At 51.0% G+C, this 18,637-nt stretch overlaps 1 protein-coding gene across 1 annotated transcript; it reads left to right on the top strand.

Annotated features, from left to right (window-relative positions):
- The first annotated feature begins 88 nt into the window (after window positions 1–88).
- On the top strand, window positions 89–18,532 carry LOC120895500 (midasin). The gene is made up of 7 exons (XM_040298948.1): window positions 89–337; window positions 435–685; window positions 754–3,202; window positions 3,264–7,665; window positions 7,733–17,276; window positions 17,350–18,139; window positions 18,226–18,532. Exons 1-7 carry the CDS (start codon window positions 245–247, stop codon window positions 18,406–18,408), a joined length of 17,712 nt encoding a protein of 5,903 aa, XP_040154882.1. The 5' UTR covers window positions 89–244; the 3' UTR covers window positions 18,409–18,532.
- Window positions 18,533–18,637: the final 105 nt, after the last annotated feature.

Genomic DNA, 18,637 nt, shown 5'->3' with positions numbered 1-18,637 from the left:
GCCCTTTCACGCACACAGCTACAAGCTAATAATCAAAACAAACGCACTTTACATGACGTTTCTTCATTATTTACAAACTCGTGCACGCGTGCGGTGCGGTTTTTGACAAGAAGCACATGTTTCGGTCTCAGTAGCGGTCGGCGAAGTTGTGCAGTGTGCTCGCAGTTCCAAAACTACAGCCTTTTTTCCACTTTCGCAGTATTTTCAGTGTATTTCGTTGTGTTGGGTAAATTGTTTAGACACGATGGAGATTGATTGCGATAAGGTTTTGCACCATGTGAGGGATTTGCGGGAGAAAATGCAGTGCAAGGAGTTGGACCCATTTTCTAGGTTAAGGGTAAGTGTGGCTGCCCACGGTAGGGTGCACAGCACGTGTAATGTTTTCCCATTATATGTGAATGTTCGCGGCAATAATTCGTGTTTGTCTCGATTAGAAGCTGAATTCCATACAAATGGACGATATCTGTGCCGTGCTGGGTGATTTGTTAGAAAATCCACGCTACACAGAGGAAATCGGCCGTCGGTTCCGCAGCATACTGTTGCTGATCGTCACGAACGTGTTCGAACGGGAAGAAGATGCGAATGGCGTGAAGAAAACATCGACGCAAGAAGCAGGCCACCATATATACCGTAGGAAATGCATTGCCCTGTCGAAGTTGATATTGCTCTGTCCGGATGTGCTGAGGTAAGTGTGCACTGCATACTATATGATTTGGATTTTATTGAAAATTTATGATCTCTGTTTTCCTCCAGGTATTCGACGCAATTTTTCCGTAAAAATCCATCCCCATTCGTTCGCGATGTGGATGATAGTGATTACAAACCGAAGGAGAAGCAACGCAAACAGCAGCAACAAAAGACCAATCAACCGCAAGACACGAGCTTGGAGGTGATACAGGCATGCTACAGATATTTGATGGCGGATCGAGTTTACTATGGTGCGGCATGGAATTGGTCGGAATTTTTCGAACAGTACGAGAGCAAAGATTGTCCTCGAAAAAGGTACTACCTCAACCGAATAATGGCGATGGTGGCCGGCATGTCCCAGACCGAACTGAACACACTGGACGATGGAATACCGGTGGAGGTGATGCTGGAGGAGAGTGATCGCATGAACGAGTCCATCTATTGCCAGATTGAAGAGAGCAACGAAACGGACGATTCTGCCAGCAGTGCGGGTAAAATTGTTTGGCAGTACGAGAGCAATGTCGTGACCAATGTGGGCGATGTTTTGCTGCCCATTTTCGATAAAGATAATGTTCAGTTTTACCAACGCATGGCAGAGTCCGAGTCCGAGCTGGTGGTTAGTGTGAATTCTACGAAGCTTAATCTACGCAATCTTGCCCTCGGTGTGTCATCGGGCAAAGCCATCTGCCTGTCGGGACCGGTCGGAAGTGGTAAGACATCGCTGGTAGAGTATCTTGCCAAAGCCACCGGAAGAATAGCCCCGAAAGGTGTCGAGCGGCGTAAACGGCAGGCGCTAAAGGAAGAGCTGTCTAAAAAGCGTAAGCATAGCAACGGTTCCAAGGAGGCCGAGCTGGACGGCAATGGAACAATCGAGGTCGATGTTGAGACACTGAAGAAAGAGGCACCAAAAAGTGGATTCCTCCGTGTTCAGCTTGGCGATCAGACGGACAGTAAAACCCTGCTCGGTCAGTACCGCTGCACAGATACGCCGGGCGAGTTTGTGTGGCAACCGGGCGTACTTACGCAGGCCGTTATGTATGGGTATTGGTTGCTGTTGGAGGATCTAGATTCCGCCACCCAGGACGTGTGCACTGTGCTGACGAATTTGCTCGAGAACGGGTACCTAAGCGTGCCTGGATTCCGTGACTGTCTGCACGTGATGCCCGGCTTTCAGCTGTTCGTCACGTTGCGCTCCGGCGCTAAATCGAACGCATCGCAGGCTCACAGCAACACGTACAGTTTGCTGGAGAAATACCTTTGCACCGTTACGATAGTGCCACTGTCGAGGAAGGAGCTGTGCGATATCATATGCATTCACTACCCGAAGCTACGCACGGTGGCAACGCGAATTGTGGACATTTATCTGACGTTTTCCAGCGGCTGCCATTCGGATGATGATAATCAGAACTTCACCGCAGAACAGTTGGCGTTGCTGGAGCAGCCCCATCTGCAAGGGGGCGGCGAACTGGACCAAGCCATTGGAGGGGACGACGCATTACCCCGTTTCCAGCAGGAGCATAGCGAAAAGCTAGCTGTAATGCATTTTTCGTCCGGATCCAACCGTCGCCTAGTGTCGACGCGCGATCTGATTAAGCTTTGTCGTCGATCGGATCCGTCGTTTTCTGCGACCAGTGCCGAGTGCGCCTACTTTGTGTTTCAGAACGCGGTCGATCTGTTCTGCTCGCACGTGCCGCATGGTCCGGTTCGGACGAAGCTCGTCAAAGGAATCGGTGGGAAAATTGGTATCCTTCCGAGCCGTTGCGATCATCTCTGCGAAGAGTACAAGCCGGCGGTTGAGGTGAGCGTAGGCAGTGAAATTCGTGTCGGAAGAGTCGTGCTGAAGCGCTCGCTACCGGCTGAAGCAAACGATGAAAACAATGCCGATGCGTCGGATCAGTTTGAGCATGACTTCCTCAACAAGCGCCAGAAGCTTGATCGCAATGCATCGTCGCGGGTGAAAACGATGCAACACCGTGCGGGATATAACGAGCCGGCACCGACCTTTTCCTTCACGCGACCGGCGGCATGTCTGCTGGAACGGATTGCCGTGGCCGTGTCACAGAACGAACCGATACTGCTGGTGGGTGAAACGGGCGTGGGTAAGACGAGCTCGGTACAGTATCTGGCCTACCAAACGCACCACAAGCTGGTGGTGGTGAATATGAACAATCAGTCCGATGTGTCGGATCTGGTGGGCGGATACAAGCCGGTCGATCTGGGCTTTGTGGTGACACCGTTGCGCTACGAGTTTGAAAGCTTATTCCGGCGTTCCTTTAACGCGCAGAAGAACGAAAAGTTTCTTTCGAACGTGGCCATGTGCTATGGCAGCGGAGAGTATGATGTGCTCGTGAAGCTGATGCTGAAAATAGCGGAAAAAGCATCGCTGAAGAAGGCAGTGCAGGGCGGCAGCCAGAAGCAGACCGTTGCGATGGACAGGAAAGAGGAAAATGTGCGCGAAAAATGGAACATCTTGCAGGGAAAGCTACGAAAGTTGGATGCACAGTTGAAGAATTCGGTAAGTATATTAGAGGCCTGTGACTGTGGAGAGTTCTTTTTAACGTATTTTTTTCTTTTAGATCAACGTATCGTTCGCCTTTATACCCGGCTCGTTGGTGAGCTGCATACGGAACGGGGACTGGGTGTTGCTGGATGAGATTAATCTTGCCTCAACGGAAACGCTCGAGTGTCTGTCGACGATCCTCGAGCCGGATGGATCGATCGTACTGCTCGAGCGGGGAGACTACACGCCCGTGAAGCGACACCCGAACTTTCGCATTTTCGCCTGCATGAATCCCAGCACGGACGTGGGCAAGAAGGACCTGCCAGTGGGCATTCGGAACCGCTTCACCGAATACTACGTGGACGAGCTGTTGGCCGAGAACGATTTGCTCATTCTCGTGAACGATTACCTTTCCTCGACGGGCATACAGAAGGGACGCATCATGAACACGGTGAAGCTCTACCGGCGGCTGCGTGCGATGGCACAGCTGGAGCTGAACGATGGTCTCGGTAATAGGCCCGTGTTTTCGCTGCGTACACTGTGCCGTGCGCTCTCGATCAGTGGGAAGAATCTGTGTGGTTCGATCGAACGCAACCTGTACGAAGCGTTCTGTATCAGTTTCCTCACCCAGCTGGACCTGAAATCGCACGCCACCGTACTGGCGTACATTCGGCAGACGCTTTTACCGAAGGATAGTACCGGAGTGGTGCTGAAAAAACTTGCACCAATACCGCGCCCGAAGGAGAATGCGGAGAAACAGCTCGATTTCGAAGGCTACTGGATTGAGCAGGGTCCCCGAGAGGTACAGGAGTGCACGAGCTACATCCTGACGGACAGTGTGCGTGACAATCTGCGCGATCTGGCACGAATCATCTCGATCGGAAGGCTGCCGGTGCTGCTGCAAGGCCCAACGTCCGCCGGTAAAACGAGCTTGATCGAGTACATTGCAAAACGGAGCGGTAACGTGTGCCTTCGAATCAATAATCACGAGCATACGGATCTGCAGGAGTACATCGGTACGTACGTGGCCGACGTGACCGGCAAGCTAACGTTCAAGGAGGGTGTGCTGGTGGAGGCAATGCGCAACGGATACTGGATCATTCTGGATGAGCTTAATCTCGCACCAAGCGACATCCTGGAAGCGCTGAACCGCGTGCTGGACGATAATCGCGAGCTGTTCATCCCAGAGACGCAGGTGGTGGTGAAGGCGCATCCTAACTTTATGCTCTTTGCCACACAAAACCCGCCCGGGTTGTACGGTGGCCGTAAGATGCTTTCGCGTGCGTTCAAAAATCGCTTCATCGAGCTGCACTTCTCGGACATTCCTAAACCGGAGCTGGAGGTAATTCTGGAGAAGCGCTGTCGCATACCAAGATCTTATGCCGTGAAAATGGTGAAGGTAATGTCGGACCTGCAGCTAAACCGCCGTAGCACAACGTCCAAGCAGAACTTTACGCTGCGCGATCTGTTCCGCTGGGGCAACCGTTACACGTACGCCGATCCAACGCTGCTCGATGAAAGAGGCTACGATTGGAACCAACACCTTATCGACGAAGGCTATCTGGTGCTTTCATCGAAGGTACGCAGCTCGTACGAGACGGAGATCATCCGTGAAGCACTCTTCACCCACTTCCGAAAGCGGGTCGAGGAAGACGCTCTGTTTAGGCTGTCCAAGCAAACGTCGAAAGTAACGCGCTTTATTTTGGAGCGATTGCACGAGCCCGCTCACCTGGAGGAAAACCGACCTGGTACGGAAGGAATCGTGTGGACGTTTGACATGCGTCGAATGGCGGTACTGACGGCAAAAGCGTTGCAGTTTAACGAGCCAGTCCTGCTCGTCGGTCCAACTGGGTGTGGAAAAACGACCGTCTGCCAGCTGTTGGCATCGTTGCAGTGTAGAACACTCCGCATTCTAAACTGCCACATGCATACGGAGGGAGCCGACTTTCTGGGAGGGTTGCGTCCGTATCGGTCCGATCAGAGCGATGCGGCGGATGAGGATGGCGTGCAGCCGGCCGGGCAGAAGAAACATCAGCTGTTCGAATGGTCCGATGGTCCCCTGGTACAATCCATGCAGGAGGGAGGCTTTTTCCTTGCCGATGAAATTTCGCTCGCAGAAGATTCCGTGCTGGAGCGCTTGAACTGTGTGCTAGAACCCGAGCGCACACTGCTACTGGCAGAGAAGGGCGGCGTAGCAACGGGTGCCATTGCGGACGGTACAACGCCAGAGGGTAAGCAGACCAACGATGGGTTTGTAATTACGGCAACGAAAGGGTTCCAGTTTCTGGCTACGATGAACCCTGGTGGTGACTTCGGAAAGAAGGAACTCTCACCCGCCCTGCGTAACCGACTGACGGAGATTTGGTGCCGGGCAACGGATTCGGAGGATGATTTGACGCGCATAGCCGAGAACACACTGCGTCGCCTGGTGATGGCGAGCAGTGTGGCGTTCCCAGTCGCAAGCGAATCAATGACACCGATCGCACGCGTGATCGTGAAAGAGGTGCAACAGTTGAAGCAATCGATCGAAAAGCTCAACTTCAGCATTCGTGACGTGCTGGCGTGGGTTGGATTCGTTGCAAAGAATGCTGGTCGGGTGGGACTACCGGAGGCTCTGATTTATGGCCTGGAAACGGTGTTCCTTGACTCGCTGGAAATGCTGCCATACGAGACGTACGATGAAATTGTGTCCATCCGACGGCAGATGCGACGCGCGTTGATGGCGCTTATGAAGGAGTTGCTTCAGTGGGACGGCAAGATAAACATGGTGGACTATGATCAGCAGGCGACAAGTTCGGGTGGGCTTTCTGTGATCACCGCAACGGAAAGCCGCTTCGGTATTCATCCGTTTTACATCGAGCTGGACCCAAGCGAGCATCAATCCAATCGGCGCAGTACGGAGTTCATGTTCACCGCGCCTACCACGCAGCGCAATCTGTTCCGCTTGCTGTCTGCGCTGAGTCTCGATAAAGCCATTTTGCTGGAAGGTCCCCCAGGAGTGGGTAAAACGTCGCTAGTGGAAAGTCTTGCCCGAGAGATTGGCTACGATGTCGTGCGTATCAATCTGTGCGAGCATACGGATCTGGCCGATCTGTTCGGTACCGATCTGCCCGCGGACGATAGATCGCTCGAGGTATCGGAAGGTGCGGAAGGCGACAGCAACTCCCGACCGACGCTGGGTTCGTTTGTGTGGCGCGATGGACCATTGCTAGCTGCATTGAAGGCGCAGCGCAACACCTGGATACTGCTGGACGAGCTGAACCTGGCTCCGCAAAGTGTGCTGGAAGGGTTGAACGCCATCCTAGATCATCGTGGCGAGGTGTACATTGCGGAGCTGAACAAAACGTTCCATCTGGGCAAGCGGACACGCATCTTTGCGGCACAGAATCCACTCCGCCAAGGTGGAGGTCGTAAGGGTTTGCCGCAATCTTTCCTAAACCGTTTCACGAAGGTGTATCTGAGAAAACTCGAACGTCGGGATCTGCTACACGTCGTTGAGGGCAAATATAAGCAGCAGTTCAATGCGCTTGGTCAGCGGTTGATGGAATGTGAAGGATCGGATAAGGTCTTGCAATCGTCGGCCGTCAGTTACTTCGAGCAGCGGACCCCGGACCACAACGAAGGATTAAAGTTTGACCTTGCGGAGCGGATGGTTCTGTTCTCGGAACGTTTGGAAACCGGATTGACGAACTTGGAATTCGGCTACAAAGGTGGTCCATTCGAGGCAAATCTTCGTGATATCCTTCGCTGGTGCGAGCTGTTCTTCAGTGAGCGCTGTGGATTTGTAGTGCCACAGCATGGGCAGGACTTGAGTGGAAGCTTGAAACATCAGCTGCTGGTAGTACTGTTCGAAAAGATGAAACTAGTGTACTACCAGAGGATGCGGGCAGAATTAGACAAACGCTACATTGTGACCGCATTTTCGGATATTTTCCATTGCGATGGGGATGAGCTGGAGCGGATATCACAAGACATTGGCCTTTACTGGACGGATGATAAGCTGTATCTCGCCGACATTGTGCTGCAGAAGGGTGCGGCAATGGAAGATGCAGGAGAGCTTCCTTTGGTTGCGGTCAAACAGCAATCGACAACGGCGGCTGGTGGTACATCTACGCTGGTACTTGCCAGTCAGCTGGAGCTGCTGAAGAGTGTAGCAGAGTGTGTGCAGCTGGAGAAACCGATCATCCTGTGTGGTCCGAGTGATTGTGGTAAAACGAAGCTGATCGCTTTGCATTCTACGCTGGCCGATACGCTCTATCAGGTGGACACGATCGACGACACGGTGACGGGAAGTTTTCAGCAGTTTGATTTCAATCGTCATCTGGAGGATATGGCCACACTTGTGGAGGGTACGTTGAGGAAGAGAGTGCGTGAATTGCTGCTGCAGGAGCGTACTGCTGGGCTGACAAAGGGAGGGGCTGTCTTAACGCTGCTAGAATGCTGGGAGAAGTACGAGAAGCTGAGTGAAGGAGCTGCCGGTAAGTGGAAAGCACATCGTGGAGTCATGGGACAAAAGTATTAATTACATGTTTTTTTTTATTTTAGCATTCACTGGGAACATTACCAGCCCGCTGCAAACTGGGGAGATGGTATTGTTTCGCAAGCGTTTAAGTGCACTCCAGAATGCCATCAGTGTGCTCGGTCAGCACGGAGGATCGAACGTTCCAATCAATCGTCTCGGCGGTATGTCGAAAGTGCTGGAAAAGTTGGAGTATCTCTCCCGCCAGGTTCAAACGCTCAATACAGGCGGCCATTTCGAGTGGGTTGATTCGAAGGTGGTGAAATGTCTTCGCACCGGACAACACATTTGCCTGGAGCATGTAAACCTGTGCTCGTCCGCCGTGCTCGATCGGTTGAATCCCGTGTTTGAGCCAAACGGTACGTTGATGATATCGGAGAAAGGTACCATCAAGACGGACGCTGCCGGAGATGACGAAATGGCAACGGAGGTGGTTCAGCGGCATCACAACTTCCAAGCGTTCCTCACCTTGGATCCGAAGAATGGAGAAATCTCGCGTGCGATGAGAAATCGTTGCATTGAGCTGGCATTCGCTAGCCGGGATGTGTACGAAGAGGACGATTTGAGACGGCTGGTGTTTGCTAGCGGTATCTACGAACCCTATCTAATTGAGGCTTGTCTGTTGATCCACAAGGAGCTACGAGGCAGCTCCGGCCAGGCCGAGCAGTTCAGTCCATTCGGAGTGGCACATCTGGTGCGTTTCGCTCAGCTGCTGACGCAGAATCTGCAGAAGCAGGGTATGCAACGGAGCGCTGACTGTCTGAAGCTGAGTGCGATGGACGTGTACGTACGCACTTCAAATGTGGATCTTCTCGGGTTTGGATTGGACTTCTATCGGAACGCGCTAAAGGAAACGATCGAGAGGGTGATCGAATCGGTTGTGGTGAGAAGAAGCACGGTGCGGTTTGAAAATGTTACCCTTTCTGCCGGAGGTCTCACGAAGCTGGCCCGCATTAAGCTGCAAGCCGAACCGTTCCTGGCACTGCTTCGTGGTTTCGCGGAAGGTCTGGATGGTGTGCGTGTGTTGGCGGACATATCGAATCGCTTCGCGTCTATTGGAGCAGAGAAGATAGACAAAGGATCGTTAAAGTTCCTGCTTTACTTTTTGTACGAAATCAGCACTGGTGCTGATATTGAAATGCGAGCAGCCTATCTAAGAAGAGCGATCGGCGAAGCAGTTCAAATGAAAAAGGACTCAATAGAACAGAAGAACTCTACACGTCCAATCGGCAATGGAAATAGCATACAAGTGGACATAACTGGAATGGATGAGGAAGTTGAGGAAGGAAAACGCAAACGAATTTGGGACGCAGCACCATCTGGTATTAAATTTACACCTCAGGCAACGGGTCCAGAGCGCGAAATCAACTGTAAAAGCGAGCCTAAAGAAAATGGCGGCAATTCATCGAGGGAAAAGCTGACAATGGACAAGGTGCTGAATTTAGTCGTGGAGTTGAATGAAATTCTATGTGGAATAGTGCAGCAGATACCGCAAGCAGCAGCAGCAGCATCAGCAACGACGGAAGATTTACCCTGGAATCGTAATCTATTCCCAAGACTGCGCGATTATCTGGCAGCTAGCAGCGAGCTGGACCCGCGGATGATTAGCAGCGAGCTCCTGCTCAATACAATCCTTTCGCCAGTCGTCATAGACTCGGTTACAAAGCTAAGCCAGATCGATCTACTGTCCTACTCGAAGGCCGTCCACGATAAGCTGATCAACGATGGAATTGGTAATGGACTGTTGCTCATGTTGTACGATTTTCTTACCAACTATCGCACGATGGTTGTGAAAACGTTGCACGACACGCCGATGAGTGACGAGCTGTACGTTCGATTGATCCTGTCCAATCAATGGTTGAATCGATTAATCGATTTGTCACACCGCAAGATGTACGAGAACAAGGAGCTGAAGGCTGGATTGATGGATAATCTTACGCTGCACTTCCAATGGGTCGAAAAACACTGTCTCAGCTTTCTAGAATACGGCCCGGCGGAGAATGGAAGCGATGTGCGTAAAGTGCTTCGCCAATCCATTACTGAGCTGACCCATCCTTTGTTAAAGGTTCGGAAGGCATATGGAAAGCGATTCCTCGAGTACCTACCGCTGTACAGTGCTGAACAGGTTGATAAGTTTATCAAGCTGACGGGGTTGGCTGATGAGCTAAGATTGATTCCCAACCTGAACAAACGCCATACGTACGAGGAGTTCCAGCGCCGTGTGACTTTGCTGAATGATGTAAAGACGGTTGACCTGAAACGATCGCTGCTGGCCAAGATGTTTAACCGTCGTAATTGTGCTTGGGTTGATGAAGAGGAGGAAGACCATTCGAATACTTGCGACATGCCCCTGATCGACGGCCGGAATGCGGAAGCACTCAAGAGATACTACAAATTGATCGCATCCCATAACGGCACTAGGGGCGAAGAAACTAAGGAGCAAGATTTGCAGCATGTCATCGATGCGATTGGTTCCTTTGAGCAGAATACAAAATCGCTCCCAGAGCAAGAATGTCTTCCTACTGCGGCCAGGTATGAGCTGGAACGCTTGCCACTGCTGGAATACTTTGTGTACAAGGTGCTGTTGGCGTCCCGTGCCCGAAAACAACAGGATAAGATACGGATGGACTTTGTGCTGAACATACGCTCCCTAGGAATCGATGCACTGAGTGCGATCAAAGCACAAACGGACGAAGAACATCGTTTGGCAATGCATGCGCTTAGTTCGATGTTGGAATTGATCGATGAAGTTCCGTTCGAGCAACTGCTCACAAGTGTACCGCCCCAGCTGTACCGCAGTCTCAGCACGTACTGGCATGAGGTGTGCAGTACGCTGGAACGGCTCGAGTTAAGTTCGCTGAGCATCCAACGCAGCGTTTGCCACAACGTTGACAGTGAGGAGGTGTACGCAATGCATCACAACAACCATGAGATGGATGCGGCAGACACGGCCACAAGCAGCTTCCGTGGTGCACTGCTCACGATGAACTGTCTGGCAATTCTCGTAGGCAAAGGATCGTGTGGATTCCGAGTAACGGGACTGGGAGAGCTACCCGACTGGCGCACTACACTGAGCACGATAGCTACGATTTTGTGGAGCAACACGCGCGTGCTTTCGAAGGATTATCGAGCGGAAAGCAGCAACCTACAGCTAGCTACCACTGTCGCTGGAAAACTGTTAAAGGAACTCGATTACATTGTGCAACAAAGTGAGGCAGTGAAAGATGATTCACATGCATTTGTGAAGGACTTCCTTGCGATTGCGCAACTTTTACGCCAATATCGAGACCAAGTCAACGAACAGAAGGACGAAGGAGCGGATCGTGATCGTGACTGGCAGATGGGTTCGTTAATACGTACGCTTACCGGAGCGTTGGAGATGAATTTGTACGTATTCATGCCGTTGTTGGATCCAGTGGAAAAGAATCGTGTGAAGAAACGCTATTTACAAGAAGACATCGAACTGTTGGAAACGCTTGTTCGCACGTACGATTGTATGGCAGTGACGATGAACTATCGGCAGCTTGGTGAACACTACCGTCGGCTGTTCCTCGCCGAGATGGAACGATTAAAGGGCAAGGAGCAGCATTTAACTCGCAAGGTAGCGCTACGCCCAGAAAATGAAGTGCTGTATGCCGAGCTGGTAAGGGATGTGAACAATTTCCTTCTATCCTGCTGCCATCCTGCTACGATTGGGGCGCTCGTGAAGTCAACGGTCCAGTGTCTGGACTATGTCGTAGATATGCACAATGTGTTGAATAATCGAAATCATACACAAGCATTTTTGTTGAAGGTATCCGAGCTAGTCTCACAAATCGATCTGTGGAATGACATTGCACTTCAGTTCGAGCATCACACCTTGAAGCGTTACTCTGCCTATTACCGTGACTTTATAGCTCCGCTGTGCAATGCAATCGCTACGTTTAGATACGGGTTGAATGGGCTGCGGCACTGTCTGTGTGCTAAGCGAGTGACAATAGAGCAGAAACCGAACGGTGCGTTCTACGATCTGAACGACGGCCGTGCGCTGAGAAAGATGTTGGTCAAGTTCATACAGTTCCCTTGCGCGAAGCCGCTCGAGCTGTTCGACGATCGCCATAAGGTGAACATCTATTCAGTGATGGAGAAGCTATCACAGCCGGAGCAGTCATACTTCCGGCTCTTGAAAGCCCGTCTGCAGGAGGTGCTGAACAGGATCACCGTCGAGCGGATCGTCGGTGAGCGATCGTTTGCCGAGCTCGATCGTATCGTGAACGTCTGCAATCAGGTGTGGCAGAAGCAGGAGCATCTGCGCCGGAAGCGACAGGAAGAGGAGGACAGCTTGTACCTTACCAAGTCGCACTGTGACGAGGAAAACGAGGACGTCGTAGCGCAACGGGAGATCAGTGAAATGTTCCCCAACTACGTCGACGAAGACTTTGCCGAGTTCATACAGAACGATACGCTGGAACAAATCATTAAAGCGCCGGCACGCAAGGAGAAACCGGCTGACACGATAGGCGACGAGGATTATGCTTTGATATGCGAGAGCTTCATTTTGCTGATGGCAAAGCATACCCGATCGTACTATTACCATCCGGGCGTAACGTCGACAAATGAGGGTGAAAACGTGTCGATGGATTTCGTGAAACCGTTCGAAACGAAGCTGGAAATTTTCAACCAAATCGCACACAAGTATGAACCCACCATCGGCAGTGAGTTCGATGAGATTGCATACGGTGCGTTGAGTTTGGCGGTCGGGTTGCTGCAGGAGCGTTATGACGATCAGATGGAAGTGAGCCAGATAGAGCACAAAACTAAGGGCGGAACCTATCATGCGACCAAATATAATTTCTACACCGACGCCAACATCCCGGAGGTGCTGCAGTGCGTGAAGGTGTTGCAAACCGTCGAAGCACGTGTGCAGGAGTTGCTGCAGGAATGGCCGGACCATGCCGTGCTGAACGACATTCTGTTGATCATGAAGCGCATTCTGAGCCTTCCGTCGACTGCTCCGATTGTTCGGTTCAGCACTGGGCTGCAATTGCTGCGCCAAAAAATGGACGAATGGAATGGGGTCGCTCATCGAGCAAATAACATGCGCGATCTGGAGCGGGAGGTGGTGGAGTACATTCACCGCTGGATGCGTATGGAGCTGCAATACTGGCGCGAATGTCTATCGCGAACGTTGGATCGTGTCCGTTCCAAGGCGTACCGTTACTGGTTTTTCATGTACAACCTTCTGCACGAGTATCTGCAGGTGGGAGCAAAGCGAAAGGGTAAGCTGAGCCATCTGCTCGACTACAACAAGGTAGAAAAGTGCTACGGCGAACAGGAACTGCTGGACGCAGAGGAAATGAACGAGGAGATGGAGGAGGAGGAGGAATCCGGAGTAACGATCGAGGATGTTATAAAGGTCCTAAAGCAGTTCATGGAATCGTCCAACTATGCGGAGTACGGTTTGCGGCTTCGTGTGATGAAGTCGTTCGAGCAGTACCTGCACTATCTCAGTGAAGAGCAGTTCGGGTGTGACAAAGCCAAGCGGGACACTCTGATAGCAGCACTGTACAACATTCACATGTACTTTGGCCAATTTGCGGAAGAAATCGAAGAGCACATACGCACCAAGCGGGTTCCGATTGAGAAGAAGCTGAAGGACTTTGTTAAGATCGAATCGTTCAACAAGGATCTATCGTACTTCAGCATGCGCAACAACATTGCCCGGGTGCACCGACAGTTGCACAAGTTCCTGAAGGAGTTCGAGACGGAAATCTCAACCCGAGTAGCGCCCATATTTTGTCCCAAAGATCCGGCACAGGAAATCAACGATGCCGATGAGCAGAAGGTGAAGGTGTTGCGGTCTGAGGCGAAGGTGACGTACTACATGGTCGATGTGAAGAGTTTCATGGCTCCGCGGAAGTTGATGGAGCGGTTTTCGGTTAACAAAGCGGACGAAGCGAACGGAGCGCTGAACACTAGCGGTGGCAGTCAGCAAGGTTCGGTTCAGCTGTTCCAGAAGATTGATCGATTCTTCACGACGGCCCGCAACGTTTGTCGCGAAGCGATCCTGCACGCACCGTTCCCGGGATTGGTGTACGGTCTGGACACGTTTATGCACGAGCAGATTGAAACAATCGAGTATTTGCGTGGCCTGGAGGTAGATCGTACCCAGCCACGGCCGAAGCAGAAGTCCCAGGCCAAACAGATCCTGAACCAGAAACGGAAAGCACTGTCGGACTTTTACAAAACGCTCACCGTGCTTGGACTGAGCTACAGGACGGGATTGGTTGAGTCAGCAATCGGTGGGTCTGATCCGGTTGATCCAACAATTAAACCATTCAGTTTGGAGTTGCTGACGCATGGTTCGAGGTACCGCAAGGTAGACCAACACATCGTGTTCCTGAACGATAAGCTTAATCTGTACTACGCCAAGTGTGTGTTTAAGATTAAGCTGCTGTCGAAGGTGATGCTGCAACCCGATCCCGATATAGCCGGACCTATCAATGTGGATCGCATCAAGGGTTTCTCGATCGACATGTTCCTGGCGGTACAGAATCAGCGGAAAGCTTTGTCAGAAATGGTTGGCAATGTGTTCGAGTTGCGAGAGCTTATAGCCAACCTGTATCAGTTGAACACCTGTCTCGAGGAAGAATCGTCGAACGATGACTGTGGACTACGTTTCGGAGAATATCGCCTGCGGTTGAATGTTGTGGGACGTTGCGCCTTGGACGCACGTTTAGTTCTGGAACAATTCAAACTGCTACTTGCTGCTGCGCCAAAGCAAGCGGACGATGAGCTGCAGTTACTGGAAGGCAACGGTCCAACTGGCCTGTCGGATGGATGTTACTATCGTGATTCGGCGGAGTTCGGAAGGATTGCGAAGCTGACGCAAGATGCGCTCAAACAGACAGTGGAGTTGAATGTAGAGTTGGAAAAAACTGTCGGTGATGCTTACTGTATGCGTGATCGTATTGTGCAGCTGGAACAGAAGCTAGCCGTTGTACGAGAGAAGCTGGTTTCACTGAAGGATGCGTTTAAGTTCGCGGGAAGTGTTGAAATGGAAGAAAACTGCTCAGTGTACGGTAATTCTGTTGTTGAACTGTTGCAGCGCTTTGAACAGTACGAGAAAGATGTCATGGCGTCACGATCTGCTGAAGATAGCAACATGCTCGATGGTTCGTACGATGAAGATAGCGTGAATAATGAAATCGAAAACATTATCCACTCCCTGCTGATAGCGATGCAAACGATCTACAAGAAATATTCTGAGATTGTTCCTGAAACCGCGGATAAGAATGAGGAAGCAACAAATGGACAGGCAGACGATGGAAATAATGCTGAAGGTGGCGACGATGAAGAGGAGGATGAATCGGGCTACAATTTGCAGGAACAACATCTGAAGCAAAAGATCAATGCTGATCTGTTGAGTGATCTTAAGACGCTCAATATATCGAAGGTGGTAGGCAAGCTGCACGGATTGTTGGCGCAGCTAGAGGAAACGGCTGGGGAACTAACATCCACCGAGAGCGCACGATTGCGCACGCTGATCCTAAAGCTCACTCGTTTGATACCGATTCTGGAGCAGTACAACCTGCTAGTCGAGTATTATCTGATACAGCAGCTGGGTGCGCACAAGATATGCACCAAAATGCTCTCCGTCATGCTTACCGTCTTCATTGAGCTGGCAACGAAGGGTTTCTGTGTGCCGAAGGATCTGCTGGGCGAGGAAGCTCAGGAACAGGAGGGCGATCAGAACAATGATGGTGATAAGGGTGAAAAGTTTGGCTTCGAAGATGGAGAAGGTGAAAAGGATGCGTCGCACAAGATTGAGAGCGAAGATCAGCTCGATGACGCTCGAAAGCCGGGCACGGAAAAGGAGAAGGAAGAGGAAGATAAGGATAACAAGGAGGAGAAGGGAATCGATATGAGTGAAGATTTCGATTCAAAGCTGCAGGATATGGAACGGCCGGAGGGTTCGGATTCAGAGGAAGAAAAGGACGAAGACGAGGACATCGACAAGCAGATGGGTGAAACTGAAGAAGGGGCAGAGAAGCTGGACGATCAGATTTGGGGAGATGATGAGGAAAAACCGGAAGAGGAGGAAAATGATAACAGCATGGAGGAGGAGGACGGAACCGGGACGAACGAAAAGGACGAACGGCATAATGATCTTGGCGCGGAAAAGGATAAGCAGCAGAAGGGCGACGAAAATCAGCAGGACGATGGAATGGATGCAATTGATGAAGCTCCCACGACGGATGATAAAAAACAGAAGCGCCCTAAAGACATCAACGACATGGACGACCAGGACGGTCAGGATGAGGAAGAGCATGAGAATCCTTATCACAACGAGCTGGAGGAACCACCGGAGCCGGAGGAGCTTGATTTGGACGATGACTTTAATTTGGATGGAAATGAAAAGCAGAAAGACGGCGATGATCAGGAGCAGGAGAATCCGTTCGATATTGACGCAATGAAAGAGAACGCAGAAGGCGAGCAGGAGGGAAATGAGGAAGAGGAAGGCATGGATGAGGAGGAAAACAAACAGGACAATCCTGCTAACGACAATGGTGTCGAATCTTCGGACGAGGAAGAAGATCCTACCGATCCGGATGCTGCCAATAAGCTTGCGGAAGATGATCCTCCTGTGCCGGAGGAAGATCCTAACAAGGAGAACGCCGATCAGCAAGTCCCAGGGGAGGAAGAAAAGAAGGACGAGCAAGCTGATGGGCAGGAAGAGGAAGAGAAGAAAGATGAGGAGCAGTCGAAGCGTGCAGAAGAAGACGAAAAGCACCATGAATCGCACGATAAGCGTACGGAGGAGGATCGCGTGGAGGCGATGCCGGATGCTGAGAACAAGGGATCGAGCGATCAGGTGGCCAACGATAAGCCGGAAGCGAAACAGGAGCACGAGCTAGACGAACAGGATACGGGCGAAGACAAGGAAGGTACGGGGCAGGCCGAGAACGAGCAATCGGATAAGGGCCATCGAGGTATTGCGGAATCGAAGCAAACACGAACCCGCAAGGAACAGCAGCAAGAGCAGCAGCAGAAGGAGCAACGCCGCAAACAGGGTCACACCGATGAGGATCGTTCGCTGGGTGATCCTGATCAGGCGGAAAAGAAGCGCTTGAAAACGGTCGAACAGATGAACCGGGAAGAGCGTCCGGAGGAGGACGCAGAGAAGGAGGAAGATGCAAACGAGGAGGAGAATATCGATGATGAGTTCCAGCACGTAAAGGATGCCAAGAGCGATGACAAAACCACGATGGATAACGCAACGGAAGAACAGTCTAAGCAGGTTCAGCATCAGGAGAAAGAGAAGGAGGAGGAGGAGGAAAAGAAGGACGAGGAAGAGGAGTGTGCCGATCAGCTGATGGAGGAAGAGGACGATGAACCGCAGGAAGAGGACCTCGAGGAAAGGGAACTGCTGGAAAGTGAGAAGAATGAAAACAAAAAGGACAAACCGGCCAAACAGGATCAGCAAGCGCTGAAGGAAAAGATGGAAACCGAAACAAAGGTGGAGGTGGAGGGTGAAATAGTTCCCACGGCAACGGTGGCACGAGGTGACGATACAGTGGCGCATACGATGTAAGTATTACAGCATTTGTACAAGGTAACACCGTTTGTACTGATCCATTTCCATTTTTGTATTCATTTACAGATTCGAAATTCTTCACGATATAACGCTGCCGGACGATCCTACCACAAGCGAGCTGCTGGAAATGCGCAAGATGGTGGAAACGGAAATGCAAACGTCCGTACTGCAGGACGGTTCGGTTGACCACGAAGCGTTCGAACAGTGGCAGCAAATATCGCACAAAATGTTGCCCAGCGCGCGTGATCTTTGTGAACAGCTGCGACTGATTCTGGAACCGACCAAGTGCACCCGGCTGAAGGGAGACTACCGAACGGGACGGAGGATCAATATGAAGAAAATCATCCCCTACATTGCGTCGCAGTTCCGCAAGGATAAGATCTGGCTGCGCAGGACGAAACCGGCCCAGCGAGACTACAAGATTACGATCGCGATCGATGACTCGAAGTCGATGGATCACAACAATTCCAAGGACCTCACACTGCAAGCGATATCGTTGGTGTCGCAAGCGTTGTCACTGCTTGAGAGTGGTCGGCTGAACGTGATGTCATTCGGCGAGAAGCCACGCATATTGCTAAAGCACTCGGATCAGTTCGATGGACCGAAGCTGATTAGTGCGCTGAACTTTGCACAGAATCAGAGTCGCATTGCAGAGCTGCTAAAGTTTGTGCGAACGTTTAGCACGGAGGACGCATCGGCGTCGGAGAATGGAGTGTTTGAGCATTTGCTGCTGGTGCTGAGCGATGGTCGGAACATATACAGCGAGGGAGAGAAGGAGGTGAAGAATGCTGTGAAGCTGGCCAGACTGCAGAGGATCTTTATCGTGTACATCATCATCGATAATCCCGATAATAAGGTAGGGAGGAGTGAAGGAAATTTATGTCTTGCATCTAGATTTAGCTAATGAAATGTTCTTTTTCTCTATTTTTTCGTTCTTATCAGCATTCAATCATGGATGTTCGAGTGCCGTTGTTCACAGAGGACAGTTCGCAGATCGTCATGCAATCGTACCTGGACGTGTTCCCCTTCCCGTACTACGTAATCGTGAGGGATTTGGGTCAGCTGCCGATGGTACTGAGCGATGCCATGAGACAATGGTTTGAGTTAGTCAATAGTGAACAATAATGTAGAGAAGAAACTATAAGTTGATTCGATGGTGTAGGATAATGTTAAAACTAGTTACACATGCTATGTGTAAGGTTGGCAGGGATTAAAATAATTCGTTAATAAAAAAAATCTCTGAATGATAGTGGTACGACTAGCGTTTTTTTTTTATTCTTACAGGGTTTCCCACGATTTATTGGTCAGTTCCCATGATTTTTTGGTGCGTTCTCACGATTTTTTGGTCGTATCC

The sequence above is a fragment of the Anopheles arabiensis genome, chromosome 2 (genome assembly GCF_016920715.1).
Source record: "Anopheles arabiensis isolate DONGOLA chromosome 2, AaraD3, whole genome shotgun sequence".
NCBI classification, from domain to species: domain Eukaryota; kingdom Metazoa; phylum Arthropoda; class Insecta; order Diptera; family Culicidae; genus Anopheles; species Anopheles arabiensis.
The sequence above is the reverse complement of the archived record's forward strand: the minus strand, read 5'-3'. Positions and strand labels throughout refer to the sequence as shown.